Source organism: Gallus gallus, chromosome 2 (genome assembly GCF_016699485.2).
Source record: "Gallus gallus isolate bGalGal1 chromosome 2, bGalGal1.mat.broiler.GRCg7b, whole genome shotgun sequence".
NCBI lineage: Eukaryota > Metazoa > Chordata > Aves > Galliformes > Phasianidae > Gallus > Gallus gallus.
Window position 1 is genome coordinate 26,651,764 of NC_052533.1, and position 19,657 is coordinate 26,671,420.

Here is a 19,657-nt window from a genome sequence, read left to right on the forward strand (position 1 = left end):
GATTTGAAATGTATGAGCCTGCAGTGTGCCTGCACTTTGTTATACCTTACAGCAGCCAATGTACACTGCTTCTCAAGGGCTCTGTGAATCAGAAGTGAAAATTATGTTAAAAATTATGATGTCAAACACAGAAGTATGACAGTGAGTAAAGTTGTTGTCATGTATCTGTTGAGATGCTTTCACATGACTTCCTGACATAATCGGTATGTCAAGTGTAAGAAAGCCATCTTATCTTCCATAAAGGCACTTGAAGGAACGCATCTAACAGGAGCACTTCTTTTGTATGGCAGTTACTTTTCATAAGAACTGAACTTGGTATATTTTAAAACAAATTTACAAGAAGAAAATTAGCTTCTTGATTATTTTTTTTTTATTGTTAGAAAGGAGAACACGTACTGTTATTTTAATGGGGTATGATTCAGCATCACAATGCAACTTTAATAGTTTGAGTTTTGCTTCTGTAATCTCCTTCCTTCTTGCCTGTATTGTCTCTTCTAGGTGACTTTTCTCTCCCTTTAAAGAAAGCAGTTCACAATCAGAATGTGTATTGCTTTATAACATAGTCACTGGGAATAAACAGGACTGGAAGAGCAGATTCTTGCATGTGGGAATTCATTGCTGCAAGTTTCTCTCTAGTTGCTTTCCCTGGCACTGTCACATTCAACTAATCACGTCCTTCTTTTTTTTTTCCATGTTTTTCATTCATAGTTTCTCCTACAACTAACCTCTTTCCCATTTTCACCCAGCTGAGAAAATGATGCTTGTGTTGTAGCAGGGAGCTGTTAAACAAGAAGCAGAACTTGAAGAAGTAAACCGCTTTAATGCTTTATTAATGTCATTGTCTTATTAACAGGTTAAAAATGTGGCTGTAGCTATACACAGTGTATCTTGGTACTGAGGCATGTCATATTTTTCTGTAAATCTGAGGCAGTTATTTTTACACTTTCAGTAGTTTAACCTCCAGAATTCTGAAAGTTTTGTTATGTTCCCACAGTCATCAGGAGAAAAATATTTCAGCCTTTTCTTTCTCTGCAGCTGGAGTGTTCAGGGTTTGTAGCTTCCCTAACTTTTCAGGGACTGGAAAGCTTTTTTCTTTCCCCTTTCTACCTCAACTTGTATGCAGAAAACTGGCTGAAACAGAGATATCACTAAGGCTGAGGCAACTTCTGTCACCTTCCAGTTGAGGGGACACACAAGAATTCAGTTAAGCCAGTTTTCTTCCTGTTGCTGTAGGAAATTGAGATGCCTTGCTGCTTGAAACACCGTTATCCAGAATGAATATACTCCTTTCACTCAGCCTTTTTTTTTTTTTTTGCAGTGTGGTATAGCAACAAATATTCCCAGAACACACTGTTAAAACAAGTGTGAAGGAAAATAAATACAGTGTAAGTGTATGCCTGTGGTACTTATTTTTACCATGACAGTTTGTTCCAGTTGAATCAAGTGGGAGACTCTTAGACTGATTACAAAGATGCTGTTGTAACCATACTAGGGCTAGGCTCCTGGTGGCCTAAGCTGCATTCTGACTGAATGAATTCAGAGTGTATTTTGGAAAATCAAAACTCCACAGCTTTCAGTGGTTTCTCTGCATCACCGTTTTAACAAATGAAAGGCAGATTCAGTGTCTATCAGGCAAGGGGAAAAACAAAAACAAACATTTCAGTCTAATGAATTTATCAGCCAAGACAGGAAAAAATATTGAATAATTTAGAAACTGAGAAAAATGTTCCAGAGGCCTACATTAACCTGGTTCAATCTAAACATTCTTCTTGATGTATCTGTCCATTCCTGAAAAATGTTGGTGAAGAAGTGCTGTATTGTAGTCAATTCTCAGCTTTACTGCTCAGCTATTTTTCCCACAATTTGAACTTGTTTTCTTGGTTGGGCACATGTTTCTGGTTTTAAAACAAAACAAAACCTCCACACTCTTGCATTAGGTCTCTCCATTTAAATTCTCCAAAAATTCTTTGTTTGAATTACAAGCACCAAGGCACTATGCATTTGTTTACATGTACTTCTAAGGAGAAAGGAAGGAATTGGAAAAATTTCTGGTTTGTGTAGTTAATATAAAGTTTAGTTTCCCAAGTCTGTTTGCAGGTCCCCATTTTGTATTGATATCTTTCCATTCAATCTATGAACTCTAAGAGACTAAGTCTTAACAAAGAACTGCTTCAACTATCATTAACTCTTACTGTATCAGAGCAGCTGTTTATTGATGTCCATGAAGAGGATGAATGGAACCTCAGATGAGTGCAAGCCAATTATTTTGATGCAAATATGCAAGCATGATAAGATATGTATTAAAACTTTGCCAATATTCATGTGTTCAAGCTATCTCTAGCTACACTCAATATAGCAATATTCTTTTTCCAAAAGGAGTGCCACCTCCTTTAGTCACTCCTGCACTGCTGCTTGTCTCCTGCTGACCTACCTTACTTTACAGGCCTCATCAGACTTCCTTCTAACACTGAACCACAGCAGTACCTTTGTGATGTGGTTATTTATCCAGGCTCTGGACTGATTCTATGTATAAATAGAAGTAATTAAGCCTAAGAGAAAAAAGGAATTAAGGGAATAACAACTTTACAAGCCTTCTTTTCTTGCTTTTAGTCCTCTTAGGGGTTGTGGGCATAATGATAACATAGTATGGTATTGTACATGAGTAAGCATATTTAACTGAAATGTTTTTTCTAATGCTAAGCCCCTCTGCTTCATAGCCGTGTCTCTGTACTTAATATCCTGGTTTAGAGGAACATCCTGACTGATGAAATTTAAGTCAGAATAAGCTATGTCATGCAGACAAAGCAGTATCCACTCTATAGATTTAGCTGACTCTTAAACTAAGAGTGGTATTTATTGATTTATTTTAAGTGAGGTGAAATTGCATTATGGGAGCATGTTTTAGTGTAGATGTAGGCAAAGATGGACAGGTTTAGTGTACATCAGGGCTTGCCAACAAAGAATGGAGACACACTGTCTGATGATACTTGGCTTAAAGTCTTTCTTTAAAGCTTATTTTTTAAGTATTTTAAGATTAGTGAGGCTTGATATTTTAAGTATTTTCCTATCAAAATTGAAGCTTTGAATTTGTTTTAAATTATCTTTGAAAACTCCTTAGCTTAGTTGTTTAATGTCCATTCCTGCAGGAGAATGCAGATCAGAAGTACACTATGGATTACTAGGTAGTTGTAGTACACTAGATTACTAGGTACTTGAGAGAAGATATGGGATTGAAATGTGTATGTTCAGGACATGTTTATAGCCAGAATATAATTGAGGTTTTTCACCAATGCAAGCTTCTTGGCTTTTACTTTTTTCATCCTGGTCAAGATTCATAAAAAAGACATAGGAACACAGCCTGTTTCTCCCTTGTGCCAAACTAAACTGGCTGCCAGTCAAATACAGAGGTGGCTGTGTTTTAGAAGGAAAGGCTTGTTTTTACGTTACTTCTGAAATAAGTACATTGCTGTTTTTCCTCCTCTAGCTCTACATCCCATTTGGAGCTTGAACAGGAGGGCAGAAGTTACACTTTCGCAATCCTACTCCGTACAGGGAAAAGTGCCAAAGCAGTGTTACTCAGTTACTTGAGTCGTATATAATCATCCTGCAGCATGTTTCTGTACAGAAATTGGGTCACTCTTTTAATGTACTGTGCGTATCTAAATCTCACATGATTTGCTTAAGGTCACTCTCCAGCCTAGCAACTGTCAGGGGTAAAACCCATGACTCCTGATCCCTGGTGCTACTTTATAACTAGCAAACCCAACTGCCTTGGAACAGAACTTGTAGATAAGATGGGACCTTGCAATGACTGCAGCGTCCATGGTACAGATCCGTTTTGTTTTCCTGATCTCTCTCAGGGGCTATGGAGTGGTCACTGTGATTGTTCATGGCAACATTTTCCTCACTACCTGTCCTACTGCAATCCCATAAGGATATTGACATCAATCATCAATATCAGTTAGTAGAATAGGTCTCTTCCACAGCATTTCTTTTAAACTCTGTTAAAGAGATTAAAAAGAAAAAAAAAATGCTGCTACTGTAACCTTCTGAAAATAAACTGGGCTTGGCACAGGAATTACTGATGAATGAATGAAGTTCCTTTTTTCTTTTTTTCTTTTTTTTTTTTTTCCAAGTGACCACTTGGTGTCTATTTTTGTTTTATTGGAAACAATTTCTGTCAGCCTACCAATTCAAAATAAGGTTAGCAAAGCAAGGCTAAAAATAACGAAGGTACAGTACAGCTAACAAATTGTGAAAGCACTGAGTGAATTAAAGGCAAATACCATGCCATGTTTATATCTATAGGGTTACCTATAGGGTCTATCCTAAAGGCCATGCTTATACCTATACCTAAAAATAAATATATGAATAACAACATACAAGCCAAAAGCCCAGTGGCATGCTGGGTGTGGTTAGATAGGTAGCTGACTCTAGTTATATATATTTAGGTAAATCTAAATATTAACCTTGTCGAGAAGTTGTTATAGCTTTTAAACTTTTGTTTTTACTCCCCTCTGAGAATAAATAGTTAAAACCTCAATCTAACTAGAGACTGAAATGAATAAACTGTATCAAGAAGACAAATTGAAAATATCCCCCTGAACTTCTATCACAAGGCCAGAAAATGCGACATAAATTAAAATGATTGAGACAATGATTTTACTTTTGAAATCAGAGGCAATTAAAACAAAATTTTGAGGGGCTTGTAGCACTGTATGTTACATACTTGTTTAGTACTCATGGTTAATGTAGTAAAATGTTATGCTCTTTAGGACTCTTTTATGACTTCAAGCTGCTCACTTCTTCCTATTAAATTACATGCTCAGTACTCAAAGTTTAGATGTCAGTATTAGAAGAGAATGCTATCTTTGTTCTCAAATGCTGAAAACTTTCAGACTTTTGCTTCTCTGGCATTTTAAACCAATATGTGTACTTATTTTCTTAATAGCAAAGGAGGGTAGAGCTTTAGGGATGGATATACTATTTGTGAACTGCTGGTCTAGGATGTTTTCGGATGCTGCTTGTTGATGCGAGTTTTTTATGCTGGGGGAGTAAATTTAGGCTTTGTTTACCACATGAAGTTCCTTGAGGTTATACCTGATAAAATTTCATACTTATTTTAGTTCAGGATAAATGTTTATGACACATTATTTTGTGGGAATGTTTCCATAGATGAAAAATTAACATTCCCCTCCCAAATCCCAGAAACTAAAACAACCATATTTTGAAAATGAAAGTGCATACATTTTATTGTCTACTGTGGAAGACTTAGCAAACTCTTCTGCAAAGAGAATTCTGAGAGAAGTTTTAATAATACTGCATTACTTTTGAACCTACAGTCTGCGAGTTAATGGGATTAATTTTTTTGTGTTTTCTTATGTAGCAATGAAATAAAAGGTTTGCAAATAATAAAAAAAATCCTTTGTTGTAGCTTTTGAAGGTCTTCTTTCTCCAGCTGATTTGAAGCATAGAGCTGGTGAGTTTAGAGAGCTTGGTTTAGTCGCTTACTGAAGGTGAAGTGGGAGAGCGTACTGTGAATAGGGGTTAGCCAGGATGTGCTGTGCAGGGGACCTTTAGGAGATGCTAAGAAAGGAAAGGGTGAATTTATTGTCTGAGAACTGAAGGTCGTCATAATTTGCAGTGATAATTTAAGTCTCACAATATCCTGTGTAGTCAGTAAATACTCATTTTGTAGATGAGAATATTTATTTGTGGTTGCATGGCTGGTTACCAAAAGACCAAGAGAAGGCTGTTGAACTTTTAACCTTCATGAATGAGTGATCTCTGTGAATTTCAGCATATCAGCATACACGCTGAGATAAGGCAATATTTGCCCAACCTCTCTCTGTGTCATTGTCTTCCTTATTCCTTCTTTAGGGTGTGGGAAATAAAGAATTCCTGTTTATTGCTGTTACAACACCCATGGCTCCTATTTTCTCATGTTGCAAGTTCAATTAGGAGGTAGACCAAGATAAGAATTAATTAAGTTTGAGTAGTGAAATTCTCCACAGCTCAAAGTCTGTGTTTTGAGAAGTGTTCCAGAACTTGGGAGAGAATGGCTGAGGCAGTGAGTTGCTATAACAATGATATTAAAAAAAACTTTTGGTTTTTTACATACAACCAGAACAGTCTTTTACTAATGACTTAGAAATTCTGTTTCCTTGAATCTGCACAGAAATTCTTTTGTAGAAATGTCAAAATCAGATTTAAGATAGGTTTCAGACCTGAAGCCAAGAATGGGTCTCCAGATTCTGGACACTTAAGCGTGACAGTTATTTAGACCACAACTTGGCAACTTTTTAAATTTGGGCTTGAACCTATAATCAGATGATTGGTAAATCCAGTGTGAAAGCCCCACTGCTTTAACTGTGTAACATCTGCAATTTGAAAGCAATCTAGTTCTGGGAATCCATGTAACCCTGACGTAAACTTAAAGCATCATTGCTGAGAGAAGCTTCCTAAAGGAAAGGAAGGGAATTTGGCTGTGAGATCAGTCAGGTGTTTTTTTTTTGTTTTTATTTATTTATTTATTTTGGATCGTGTCCAAGCTGGTTTTGGAAAGTAATTATCAGAAGTTACTAGTGCTGTTTTGCATACAGGTGGCATCATTGTTAGCTGTCTTCTATAAGCTTGTATCTGCTACTGCTGAGGAACAGTACTTATTCTCCCACTAATTTCAAGCCACCTTTTTAAGTACTATTAAATAATGATAATAGTATTAAATTAATACTACTAAATAATTATTATAGGAAAAGAACTCTAAAAGCTTTAATTAAATTGATTTTCATTTAAAATGTTTAAGTTTTGTTTTATATATATATATATATACACACACATTTTATATATATATATATATATATACACACACACACACACAACTCTATAAAACTTACCTCTGTAAGTTATTCCTTATTATTTTCACTGCAGTTGAACACAAACCAGTTCACCCTTTTTGGTGTTGAAGACAAACGTTTACCTTTATTGCTGCTATTGGGCTATTTGAATCATGGCAAGAAGAATCAAATGACTTTCTTCCAAAAGAAGGGAGGGAAAAAATGCAGCCAGCCAAGCTGATTCATATCCTTTGCCTATCTTCTCCCAGCTCAGCCTCTAGGGGACCTGCAATTATATTCTGCCTCTTAGCAGTTTTCATCAAGACTGAAATTTAAATTCTGTATCCTGAAACACTTTGTGTTTAGGATGAAGCACGGGATATGCCAGAACTGAGACTCCTCTGTCTGCAGTGTGGCTGTGTTTGGTGACCTGTCTTAGGGTGGTTCTGGTAGCCCTCCTTCCTGAGAGGTGCCTCAGGAGACATGCTCTGTTGTGAACTAGTTGCACTTTCCATGCTGTATGGTGGGCCTACCTACTCACTACCTGTTCAGCCAGATGAGATGAAGGGCTTGAAAGCCCATAAGATATTTAGGAGCCAGCTGCTACCTTCAGAGCATTTTCTCTTCAAAGTGAAGAGCCATTGCTGTGGTGTTTGAGGAGATCCCTGTAAAGGTGGCAGTCCCAATTGCGTGAATTGCTCTGTGTAGTTCGCTCCTAGCTGCTGCATTTTTTTTTCATGCAGACATCTCTTACAGATGTGTTTTTTGTCTGTGTTATAGTCATTTCCTAAGGCAGGAAGGTATATGTCCATCTTGTTTTAAGTAACTTGGTTGTAGTAATAATCATAAAAAAAAAAACCCTATATTTTTCTGATCTGTAAATCTCTGTAAGTCATTTATAAAGACAACTGTGATAACTACAGTTGGAAGAGCTCACAGTTATCCAAGGTTAATAAACTTTTATGAGCACTGGATCAGCTGTACCCCAAGGACAAATCTCTCAGAGAGGAAGCCTTTTTATTGAAAATGCCTGTGACATTGATTTGCACTTGAGCTGGTTTGGAGGTTTGATGCAATGGGTTACAAATTGAGTTGAGTGCATTACAAGTATTATACAGCAAAAGGTCACCAAAATAAAATAAAATAAAATAAAAGATCTGAAAGATAATAACTTTACTTTTGAGGTGCAATGAATTTTCCTTGAGATTTCACAGTGAATTTGTTTCTTGCCAGAGACACGAGCCGGCACTGTTAAAATAACATAGAAGAGGAATTGCCAGTTGTAAAATAAAAACAGTTTACAGCAGCAAATTTAGGAGTTTCTAGGTTCTTTAGATTGTTGAAGATATATCCGTATTTAGGACAAAACTGTCAAATCAAAACTGAATATTGTGAGATTGAATGATCTCATATGTGGATACTGAATTACATTTCATAAACATCTTGCTTACTGCAGATATCTAGGTGACTTAGAAATGCTTCCCATTAAAGATCTGCTGAAAAGTGTAACTTCACTTATATTCTGCTGGTTAGCTGCAGTCAGGTAATTATTAATAAAATACTGATTTCCTAATTTTGCTGTGTTGAAACATTGCTAATGTATACATGCTTTGAATTATTTTAGGAGATCTATCAATGGTGTGGCTCTTCATGCAACAAATACGAGCGCCTGAAGGCCACTCAAGTTGCTGTTGGCATTCGGGACAACGAACGAAACGGGAGGTCCAGATTAATTACGGTGGAAGAGGGCAGCGAACCAGATGAGCTTATAACGGTATTGTATTGTATATATGTAGTTACTGACACAGCTGTGAATAAGAATGCTGTTATACTTCAGGAGCTTAACAGGATTGGGTTCAAAACCTGTGTTCTGTAAGGAGTCCAGAAGGTCGAAGAGAGTTAAGCTGCAGTACACCAGTTTAGACTTCTTTTTGTTCCTTACCCCAGTAGTATTAAGATATCGCACAGAGGAATCTGAGATCATTAACTGAAAATATTCTTCTAAGAACTAAACGTTTGCTTTTTAGAATTAGCCACAGTGTAACTGAACTAACAGCTGAGCTCATATCTGAACCAAACTATCTGCTCTGTGTGAGGAAAAAGCAGCATCAGGGTCAAACAGCAGATGAAAGTTCTATTTCCAGATTGTCAAAACACGTAGCAAATTGCGTGGAGCTTCATAGGGTCAAGGACACTGTGTAGCATCACCACTTCCACTATAAACTGTTATGTACCTGGTATCTAATAAGTCTAGTGAGTCTCCTCCTCGTGTCTAGACTGAAGTTTAACCATATATTTAAAACACAGAATTCAGATACCTTGATAGAGATGATCAAAGTAGAGTGAGGAAAAACAAAAGCAAAAAAAAAAACCAAAACCCTATTTATGGAATTTTCAGATTTTGGAAAAAATTAACAAGTGCTGGTGAGCTGTTGCTGTTGCATAGTAATAACAGCATTGTTACTTGGCATTTGTGTGCTAAGTTAAGCTTTTTCATTCATTCTCTAACAAGAAAGAAAAGGTAAACAGGGTGGTAAAGCAGTCCTTCAGTAAAATGGAAAATGTTCCATTAGAATATTATGTCACGCTACAGATTAACTTCAGGAGGTAATGCTGAATGGTGCTTGCTGGTATGCCTTTGTTTTTGATGGTGTATATATTCAGTTTTGGCTAATGGAATGTGATTAGTATTGGTTTAAGCAGTAAAGCGTGTAGTATATATTTTACATCAGTAACAATGATGAAAAGAGAACAGGCTAACAACTAGAGCCAAAGTCCTCCTCCTTATTTGCAAAGTGTGCTCAGTTTGCAGCCTGCCTGGGCCAGGTGGCACTGCAGGAAAATGCTGTCAAGCACGTTCCCTCTGGCCCAGCCCATCTTGGGGTTGCTGCTCAAGGCCTTGCACGGGATTTCTAATAGGCTCATGATGGGTTGGGAGTGTGGATCAGAACAGCTGCACTTTGCACCTCTTATCTGGCTCACGTTTAACTGCAGACACAGTGTTAGTTCCAGCAGGTACATGGGTGGCTGAGGGCTGCTGCCAACAACCCATAGGGATGTGTGTGGCCAGGATGTGTGTGGCTAGGACGTGCTGGCCCCGCCCTGGTACCTGCTTGCCAACTGTGTGCAACTTGTTTTGTAGAGCCTTGAGAGTGAGTAAGAGCAGGAAAAACGCCAAAGTTGCATTTTGATCTTGTCACATGTTAGCGTATCAAAATAAATCATTTCACCACTTGGTCAACAGTGTATGAAGAAACTTCAGCTTCTCCTTTTAGGTTGTGAATGTAGAGGGAAGAGGAATGACAGTGACATGCCAGTAGGTTCACGGCTTTCACTGCTACCACTGTAATGAATTTAACTCAGGTGAGTCCATCAGCAGCCAGGGCTTACTGCCCAGTGCTGCCCACATCATGGTGCCCATAGCTCAGCCATGGCTGTCTCAGTCCCTGTGAGCTCTGAAGCATGCTGTTAATGAGCCGGGAGGCTGTTAAACTTATGAACATATACAGACTATAATCCTTATTTTTGCTCTATGCATCCAGTTCTTGCCATTCGTTACTGATTTCTCATTGTTCCTGCACCAATGTCTCTAACCTGCTATAGTGTTTGCCTGGGCTGACTGCTCTGGAATTAGCATTAGGTCTCTTTCTTCTCTTGGCACTGGGAAGTTAAGGGCAAGTGGAGGGAAGATGCTATTTCAGTCCTTGATGGATTTTTTCAATCTTAAGCTTTCCTAGGGGGAGAAAAAAAGAAAAAGAAAAAAAAAAAGTTATTTCTCCTTTTCTAGGGGAGTATTATTTAATGTCATTTTTTCATCTAGTGCACAGCTAAAATCAGAATGAGATTTCCTAGTTACTTCCTCTGATAAATGTAAGGAATGATTCTCCCTGGCTGTAAGCTGGAAATCTGTTGGTGTTCCATACTGGTGGCTTGACATGCTTGTGCAGCACTGCTAGAAAAATATTCAGCAGGCAAGACTGACAAACCCACCCCAAGTACCACTGTGAATAGCTGATGGTGTGTCCCTACTCCATAAGCACAGAGTGGTGAATCCTGAGTAGTAAAGCAAGATCACTGTGCTATACCCCACCACTGAGGCAGGATGAGGAGGTGAATTCAACAAATCCTGCCAGATTTCTTTCCTGCCACAAGACCAACAGAGGCAGCAATGGGCTTGTGGTTCCTGGATGCCCACTTTCCTGCTAGGAGCTGTGAGCGAGGTGAACTGTTCTGACAAGGGCAGTTGCCTGCTCCCAACTGCTCTGTTTTAGCAAGGACCTGGGATCAGGCTGCACTCCTTGCACAATTTGCCCATGGGAAAGAGCTGTCTGGAGCATGCTATAGGGCTGGATAAATTGCTGTGGCAGGCCAGCCTCATGCAGCGTGCTTGCCCTAGGAGAGTAGAGTAGCTGGAAGTTGTACATGAGTGGTTGTGACAGTGCCAACCCCTGCTGTTGTGACCAGGGGCTACCTGGGAGCACACAATGACCATCCCATGCTCACAATCAGGGATGGAAATCCAGGAAGTCCGGTGTGTCTGCCAATATCAGACCTGCTGTGAGTGTACGAAAGGCCTTTTATGGTGCTGCAAGAATAACTGAAATTCTTCCACTTTGAAGATGAGGCTAAAGCTCCCTGTGCAAGCACATCAAAGGTATTTTATACACTTGGTTTCACCTCTGTGTTTGCATTTTAAGTGAGGTACTGGCAGGTTTAGCTAGGAAGTGCTGTATAAGATGGCTGCCTTGGTTATTTGAAAAATCAAGTGACTAAAGTGGAGAAATTGCTGCTGCTCCTGCTCAGTAACTGTCTGCTCCCCGCAGCTGCAGCTGCCCATAGTGAAATTCACCAATCGCCAACTCTGCACTGATTCTGACATGGTAAACAGCTGAACAGTTACTCATTCTGCTGGGCCTTAGGCCTGAATGCTCAAATTGTGTTACAGGAATTTTTTCACCTGCATGGGACCAATCTAAAAATAGGTCTTGGCAATCATGAGTCAGTTTGGTCACTGTAATGTGACCACGTTAGAGTTAGAGCTAACTACTTTTTTTCTTTAAAGAAGAAAGAACACTAAATATATTTATTCAAAGCTAATTTGGGACCAAATCCTCAGTTTCTAGCCCTGTCAGAAGCTGCCTTGTGCCCTGCTTTGAGACCAAGGCTTGTCCTGACTGTTTGCAGTGGAGAGCAGGGATTTCACAACACCACATTTGTGTACCAACAGATCACTGAGATAACTGAGTGTGGCCACAATAACAGGTACCTGTGTTGGGGACAGACAGTTTTCTAACTGTTTTTGGAACACCTGCTCTAGTTTTGAAGAGAGGACAAATTGAGGAAGCTAAATTAAAAAAAATAATTTCCCATTTATTTTTTCAAACTATTTCCTATGACTCAGTGTATGGTGAGTGGGATGAGTGCATGACTGAGGTACTCTATTTCCCTTCTTCAGTGAAGTCATTGTCTATGTATGGCAAGTGAAGTGCAAATTGTGCCTGTGCTTTCAGACCAATAGAAAACAGGAGAAGGAAGGAATCAGAAATGTCAGAAAGTTTTGTAGCTGGCCAACAAGTTGATGCTGCTTGCAGTAATGTACACAAAGTACACATTTCCCATCAACAGCTTGATCTGATATGCTAAGATGGAGCTGAAGAGAGAGTCTTAACATATTTGCTTTCGTATTTTAGTATAATTTGAAATATTGCACATCTGAAATAATTTTATATTGACAGTGTTCTAGCTACATAGCTGTTCTCCCCAGGCATCTCAAGCACCAGTGACAGTCTATATGTGGCAGAGTAGAGCAATCTGTAGGGTATAAGAGCAAATTAAAGGGTAGGATAAACTGAGTTTTCACTAAACTATTCATTGATCCTGCAATTTCTACTTAACCATTTGCTCATGAAAGAAGGTTGTAGCAAGGTGGTGGTCGGCCTCTGCTCCCAAGTAACAGCAGTAGGAGAGGTGATATCCTCAAGTTACACCAGGGGAGGTTCAGGTTGGATTTTAGGAAAAAATTATTCTCAGAAAGGGTGGTGAGGTATTGGAACAGGCTGCCCACGGAGGTGGTAGAGTCACTGTCCCTCGAAGTAGTCAAGAACCATGGAGATATGACACCGAGGAACATAGTCTAGAGTGGACACAGGCATGGGTTGGTGGTTGGGCTAGATGATCTGGGTGATCTTTCCAATGTCAATGATTCTGTGATCTCATACTTTCAGGATGGTTCTTATTTCCTGCATGGTCACAGCTGTCTGATCCTTTGGGCTGTTTTATTGTTTTCCTACAAAGAATTCCTTTAAAACTGTGGAATTGTTGCAGCTTTTACTGCTGAGACTTTTGGGTTATATTTGATTTTTTGTCATGGCTGAAACAGTGAAATGTGAGAAGCTTCACTGCTGAGGTCTAAAGCCACAAGAAAGGGAAATGACTCTTCTGCCTTAAAAAGAAAAAAACAGAAAAAAAAAAAGATTATTATTATTATTTATTTGTGGTTGTCCTGTGTTTCTTTTTGTTAGAGTTCTATGGGCCTTACATCAGATGGATGTAAGCTCAATATTCATAAAATACTTCTGTAAATATTCACCTAGTTTAAATTTTTTTGAGCAACAGAAGGATCTTCTGTCCTTTCTGATAACACAGCCTACTTCTCCTTTTCTTTAAAGCTCCTAAGAAATGCTTACTCCTCAAAATCCTGAACGTCATTGTGTTTGATGATGATAGGATGAGAAGGAATGGCCTTAAGTTGTGCCAGGAGAGGTTCTGGTTGGATTTTATTATGAAAAACCTACCTGAAAGAGTGGTTGGGCACTGGCACAGGCTGCCCAGGGACGTGGTGGAGCCACTGCCCCTGGAGGTGTTCAAGAAATGTGTAGATGTAGCACTTAGGGACATGGTTTAGTAGGCAATGTTGGTGGATGATTGGATTAGATGATCTTAGAGGTCTTTTCTAACCTTAATGATACTGTGAATGATGATTGTTGCATAGAGCTCATATTGTTGCATAGGAGCAGCGTGTGCTCCCCTCATCTGATACCTGTTCTTTTCCTGGAAGACAGCAAGAGCAGGCTCTGCAGCCACAGCCCTGTGAAAACAAAAATTGCTGTAGTTGATCGCCTAACATTTGCATTTCTTCTTGTTCCCTTGTTCTTGATTATATTTGTTTTGTAAACAGAGGAGTGGAGGAGCTGTGGGGGTGAGGGTGAAACAAGAGGAGGAAGAAAGCTTACAACTTCTGTGTAATATAGACACCAGGTGTTTGCTAGGTATCACATAAGAATTTAATTGCTCATAGATTGTACATGGTTTTACTGAAAGGCTGTATACCATGAATTGAATTTTTTTTTTTAAAAAAGAAAGAAAGAAAAAAAAAAGTGTTCACAGTTCCAGGGAATTTTGTGCAATAAATACTACAAATGAATTTCAGTACTGGGACAGAAGAAACATTGAACAATCCTTTGAACAAGCAACATTGTAAAAAGGAAAAAGAGTGCAAAGACTTGGCTGGACAGTGAGATGCACACACAAGAGAGATGAAAACTAAATTTTAATGCCAGCATAAAGGCTTAGGAAAGCTGATGGACAGAAAATAGCAACAGCAACGTTACTCAGACCCAGAGACAACTTTCTCAGGTTGATTTGAAACTTTGAGTCATATTTACATCTCAGAAAGATGAATGCACTTCTTCATGAAGTGGTTTGGAGTATAGGCACGTGCCTGCAAGGATAGAATTTGGGTCTTTGTCCCTTGAATGCTGATGAAGAGGATATGAACTCAAAATAGTCCAGGGAAAGTTAGCACACATGCATGTGTAACTTTCAAGGCTCCTCCTTTCCCATCTGAGAAATGGAAGCTTAATTTTTACACTGTTACATTAAACTCATGAAGATTGTAGATGTGGATTCAAAGTACAAACCCCTTGCCCTGCAGGAAGCCAGTTGCAAGCTGCCAAAAGCAGGCAACACAGTTTTTGTTCACATGGCACAGCGTCTCTCCCTCATTAAGGGCACTCCTGGTTTTTGATTAAAATTTGCCCTGACAGAACTCCGTTGTGCAACGTGCACTCAGACAGACTGCACATGGCTTGGATCTTCCACTGAGTTGACTTCAGTATCGCTTAGCAGATTTCACAAGCTCATCACTTGGCCCAGTGTTTTCCCCAGGCCTAAATCAGCAGGGGTTCTGCCCTGAAGAGCAGAGGCTGACCAGGAGGAGTCTTAAGGAACGTTGTGAGTTACAAATCATGCTTTTCAAGCTGCAGTTTTCAATCTTGGCTGCCTGAAGCCAGGTGCTTAAAGGGAACTGAATGTAAGCTGCAGCTGGCATGTACCTCTGAAAGTCAGACTTGTAATCATGCCTCTGAATGCAAATTTCAGTGCCTGCATTGGTAACTTACCTCAGGAGATGTTCAAGCGTATTGTGCTGCATGGCATGAGCTAAATTCTTTATGTACCGCTTCAATAATAAATGGTTGAAAACCTGATTTCTTATGCTAGAAAAGATGCCTCTACACAAAGTATTTCAGTGAATAACTAGAACCAGCATGAATTGCTGCAAGTACTTGCAATTTAATTATAACTTATCTCATTTGCATTCTTGTAGGTGGGAAAATCTCTCATATTTGTTTTATTTTTCTGCAGCTATAGCACTTGCAGGGTTGCCATGTTAGTCAATTACAATCTTATAATTACATGTTAGAATACCAATGGAGTTTGTAATGGCTTTTTTTCTTTTGTGTGCTAGGCCATTAAGAAATCTACTGATGAAGAAATGCTATAATTTTCAGTTATTAAATGAGCATAATTAAGAAGACAAGACCAAAAGCAATAGTTGTTAGCAGTTACTTTCATGTACTTTATAGCATCTGGAGATTTCATGAAGAAGAACTGAAAGTTTCTTTACTGCATAAAAATCTCAGAGATATTTATTCCTGAAATACAGCATGTACCCAAGAAATATGCACCTTGAGAAGAGATTTTTTTTTTTATCCTTTTTCTTTCTTTCCTTTCTTGCAGGGACCTGTTTAGTATTTCTACCATAACCAATGTGTAACACTGTAGATATAGGTGAACTTAATTCCTACATTTACTGCAAAGCAGGTTGTTAGGGAAAGGTCTTTTGCTCACATTACTGCTTACAACTTCGATACTACCTGGCTGTAACTGTAAGAACAGAGGATACGTAAAATCACATGAGAGATTTGAATATTTCAGTGATCAGTTACAGAATATCTGACTTGAAGAGCAGGAAGCAATACCCCCTTCACTGGACACTTGGAAATCAGTGAGTGGAGGGCACTCAAACCAGCAGGGTAAATGGTTTTCAGAGTTAAGTAGGCTGTATCTCTTGTACATCCAAGCAGAGAAATATTCTTGCTCTCTATTTTTGTGTTCAAAAACATCATATTACGTTTATTTTAAGTGTTAGCAGGAAGCATTAGCAAAACTCTATCAAAGCACTCTCTGATTTGCTTTCTTAATCGTTAGGGTCTGAGTCTGTGCTCTCACTTGGATGTGGAAGCCTGAGTGACATTCCAAGACGTTCCCCTGGTACAGTTGAGCTATTGGGCTGTATGGAACTGGAAATTCTCTTTGTGAATTCAGCCAGTGGGGCACTGGGAAAATATTTCAGTGCTCTGAGCAACTTTTAACACTTCTTGTCTTGAGGTCTGAGTGCTGAAACACTTCGCTATGGCTCTCTCTGCGATGCTGTGTATCACTGCTGCTCCCTCCATCTGCTCTGCTTCTCCAGGGAGCCCTGGCTTTCCAGCAGGGCTGCTAACTGCTGCCTGCACCTTTCTCCCTGTTCTGCTGCTTCAAGCTCCTTATGGAAGTTGCCAGACTCCAATTTTCAGCCTGCTGTTGCTGTAGCCTGGCCTGTCATGGCCTGGGGAACAGCCTGCATGGTGGCACTGCAAAAGACTGCCAAAGTGTGTGCTTACAGAACAAAAAGCTGAATGTAAGCAGTGCCTTAGTGCCTGAGACTTCCCGTTAGCATTAGTTACTGATTTATTTCCATTAGCTATTTTCTAGTACACAAGCATGCAGTAACTTGTGCAGCATGTGGAGCTTTAACCCTGAAGGCTTACAATTCAGGTCTGCAATGCTGCAAAGACTTCATTGTGTTCCAAGAAAGCATCTAAATATGGCACCTAAGTCAAGGATGTGTGAGAGTCTCTGTGGGTCTCAGTTGCAATTCCTCTGCTGGTATTTGAGGAGGATGTACCAGGAGAGTGGTGAGGTGCTGGAACGGGCTGCCCAGAGAGGTTGTGGATGCCCTGTCCCTGGAGGTGTTCAAGGCCAGGTTGGATGAGGCCCTGGGCAACCTGGTCTAGTAAATGGGGAGGTTGGTGGCCCTGCCCGGCAGGGAGATTGGAGATTCATGATCCTTGAGGTCCCTTCCAACCCAGGCCATTCTCTGATTCTGTGAAAGAAGTGTTTAAAAAAAAAAAAAAAAAAAGTAGATGTATATAGGATCAGTATAAATGGAAAAAAGATGCAGGGGTGATTAGTTATCATATTTATAATTATGCTGTGGGTAGGTAGGTAGCTGAACAGCTTAATTTTCAGTGTTCAGTGATGGTAGCAAAGAGTTTCCATGTTTGTTATTAATTTAATGTGGATAGAATCATAGAATGGCCTGGGTTGAAAGGGACCACAATGATCGAGTTTCAACCCCCTGCTGTGTGCAGGGTTGCCAACCACCAGACCAGGCTGCCCAGAGTCACATCCAGCCTGGCCTTGAATGCCTCCAGGAATGGGGCATCCACAACCTCCTTGGGCAACCTGTTCCAGTGCATCACCACCCTCTGTGTGAAAAACTTCCTCCTAATAGCTAACCTAAACCTCTCCTGTCTCAGTTTAAAACCATTCCCCATTGTTCTATCTCTATTCGCCCTCCCAGCTTCTCTATCATGAGATCACTGTTTATCTTGGAGACATCCAAAAAAGCTGGGTGTTTGAAGATGACAGCTGCAAGGGTTTCCCCAGCTCATGCTATGCACTCCCAATCTCAAGGGCCCAGCGGGACAGAGAGCAGTTTGCTGTACCTCTGAGCCAAATATGTTTCTCTCCAGACTGATCTCAGTGAGGTTTTGTGAATGTGTTATTCCGTGGCTGTTTCACAGAGCAGAAAATTGATGTTAGAATAGTGTTATCACATGAAGTCGAGGCTTTGTATTCAAATTATTACAGATATGCAAAACTGCAAATATTATATGATAAGCTGCCAAAGCCTAATGCCCCATTTTTACGAAGTTAAACACAGAGCTGTGAATAAAATTATGATTTGCATTTGAAATTCCCGAGAAAACAGAAACTGGATAAAAATGTAGGCCATAATTTCTGCATCAAAAGTGCCATGAGCAACTGATGTGTTTTGCTATTATGCAACATCCTGAATGCATACAGATCAGGTTTAAACCTTTATACCAGAAAGTGCTTTTGATAAATTACAAGGTAAAACCAAACAACTGATCAAAATGCCAGAACTGTGTGTTAACAGAAAGCATTCTTTTGTCTGGTTGTCAGCACCTTACGGCGTTTCCATCTCATTCTCAATCTTTGTTGGGGCTGGTGGGAGGTCCTCTGCTCAGGGTGAGCGTGTAATGACATCTGTTGTTGCTGCAATTGCTGGTGAGAGGCAATTTCAGGCAGAAATCCTGCTGACTATCTGGGAGCAGTTCAGCAAAAGTTGTTTTTTTCTTTTTCTCTTTGATTGAAATGTAATTTTTTGAAGGATTGATTATATTTGTTCAAATACATGGAAAGAGCTCTGGTTACAATGAAAAAGTGGGATAAGCATGTTCATAACTGGCCAATGTCAAAAGTAGTTTTTGTCTGGAGCAGATATCTGCTGCAGTCATCATTTGCTGGCATGAGAAGCAGTAAGCCAATGTGATAGAGATGAAACTGGCCAGTAATGTTAGCAGTGAAGCCCTAAAGCCACCTCTGCCCAAAGGTCCCCCTGGACACACATCTGTGCTGATACTCAAGAGTCGGCCCCTTTGTGTCTTCCTCTTTCAAATGGAATTTTTTTTCTTATTGCTTACTGGAGTAGATATTTGAGATGGTATTTATTTCAGAGAGGCATTCCTTGTAATATTTTTCTTTTGTTTTGAAGGTTAATATACAAAACCCAAGCTTTTACCTGTCAGTGGGTTCACACTGTGCCTGTAGTTCAGAGCCATCATTCTGCTCAAAAGATTTATTCTCTGTCACCAGTACACGTGTACCTGGAGTTGGTAGTAGCAGATATATTTACTTATGTCAGAGCATGTAAGAAAGTAATTGACAAGGTGAACTAAGCATGATGCTTTCTGAAAGGAGACTTAAGCTCTGTAAATGTCTCACTTGCTTTTCTTTCTATTGCTCTTAACGCTTAAAGAGGGGAGTTTGAATTTGTTTGAGACCCAGTCTTGGGATCACAGCCACGACAAATAGTTTAGTTTCAGACCCAGAAACCTAACCCAAATTGTGCAGTGAAAACAAACACAAACGCAGCACTAGTGTACACAAGTTAAACTGTATGAAACTGGTTTGCTCTCTTAATTAACCTTCACTTGACTTGTTCTTTGAGCATTGTTTTCCTCGTTGGATTTTCAGCCTCACTGAGCTCCTTTAAACTTCCTGCTCCCATTTAATCAGTATCGCCTATTTTTATGATGCAGAGCTGGCTTCTCCAGTTGTGAAGACAATGTTTACTAAATTCCTTCCTTTGGTGTGTTTACTTAAAACTACCTTGTCTCATTTCTACAGGTTATAACCTTTTGTCTGTGATTCCTTCTATTCTTTTTGAGGGTAAGAGAGTGGAATTTCAA

General features: G+C 39.5%; 1 protein-coding gene across 2 annotated transcripts in view; it reads left to right on the forward strand.

The window, feature by feature from the left end:
- The window catches only part of SCIN (scinderin), a 48,656-nt gene that overhangs the window by 10,771 nt on the left and 18,228 nt on the right, over nucleotides 1-19,657 (forward strand). The window contains exon 4 of one of the 2 annotated variants that reach the window (NM_001244593.2): nucleotides 8,461-8,610. In NM_001244593.2, the coding sequence (NP_001231522.2) occupies nucleotides 8,461-8,610 (150 nt within the window). Of the gene's footprint in view, nucleotides 1-8,460; nucleotides 8,611-14,909; nucleotides 15,069-19,657 lie in introns of those variants that run through there. The other variant, NM_001397733.1, reaches the window with a different exon arrangement.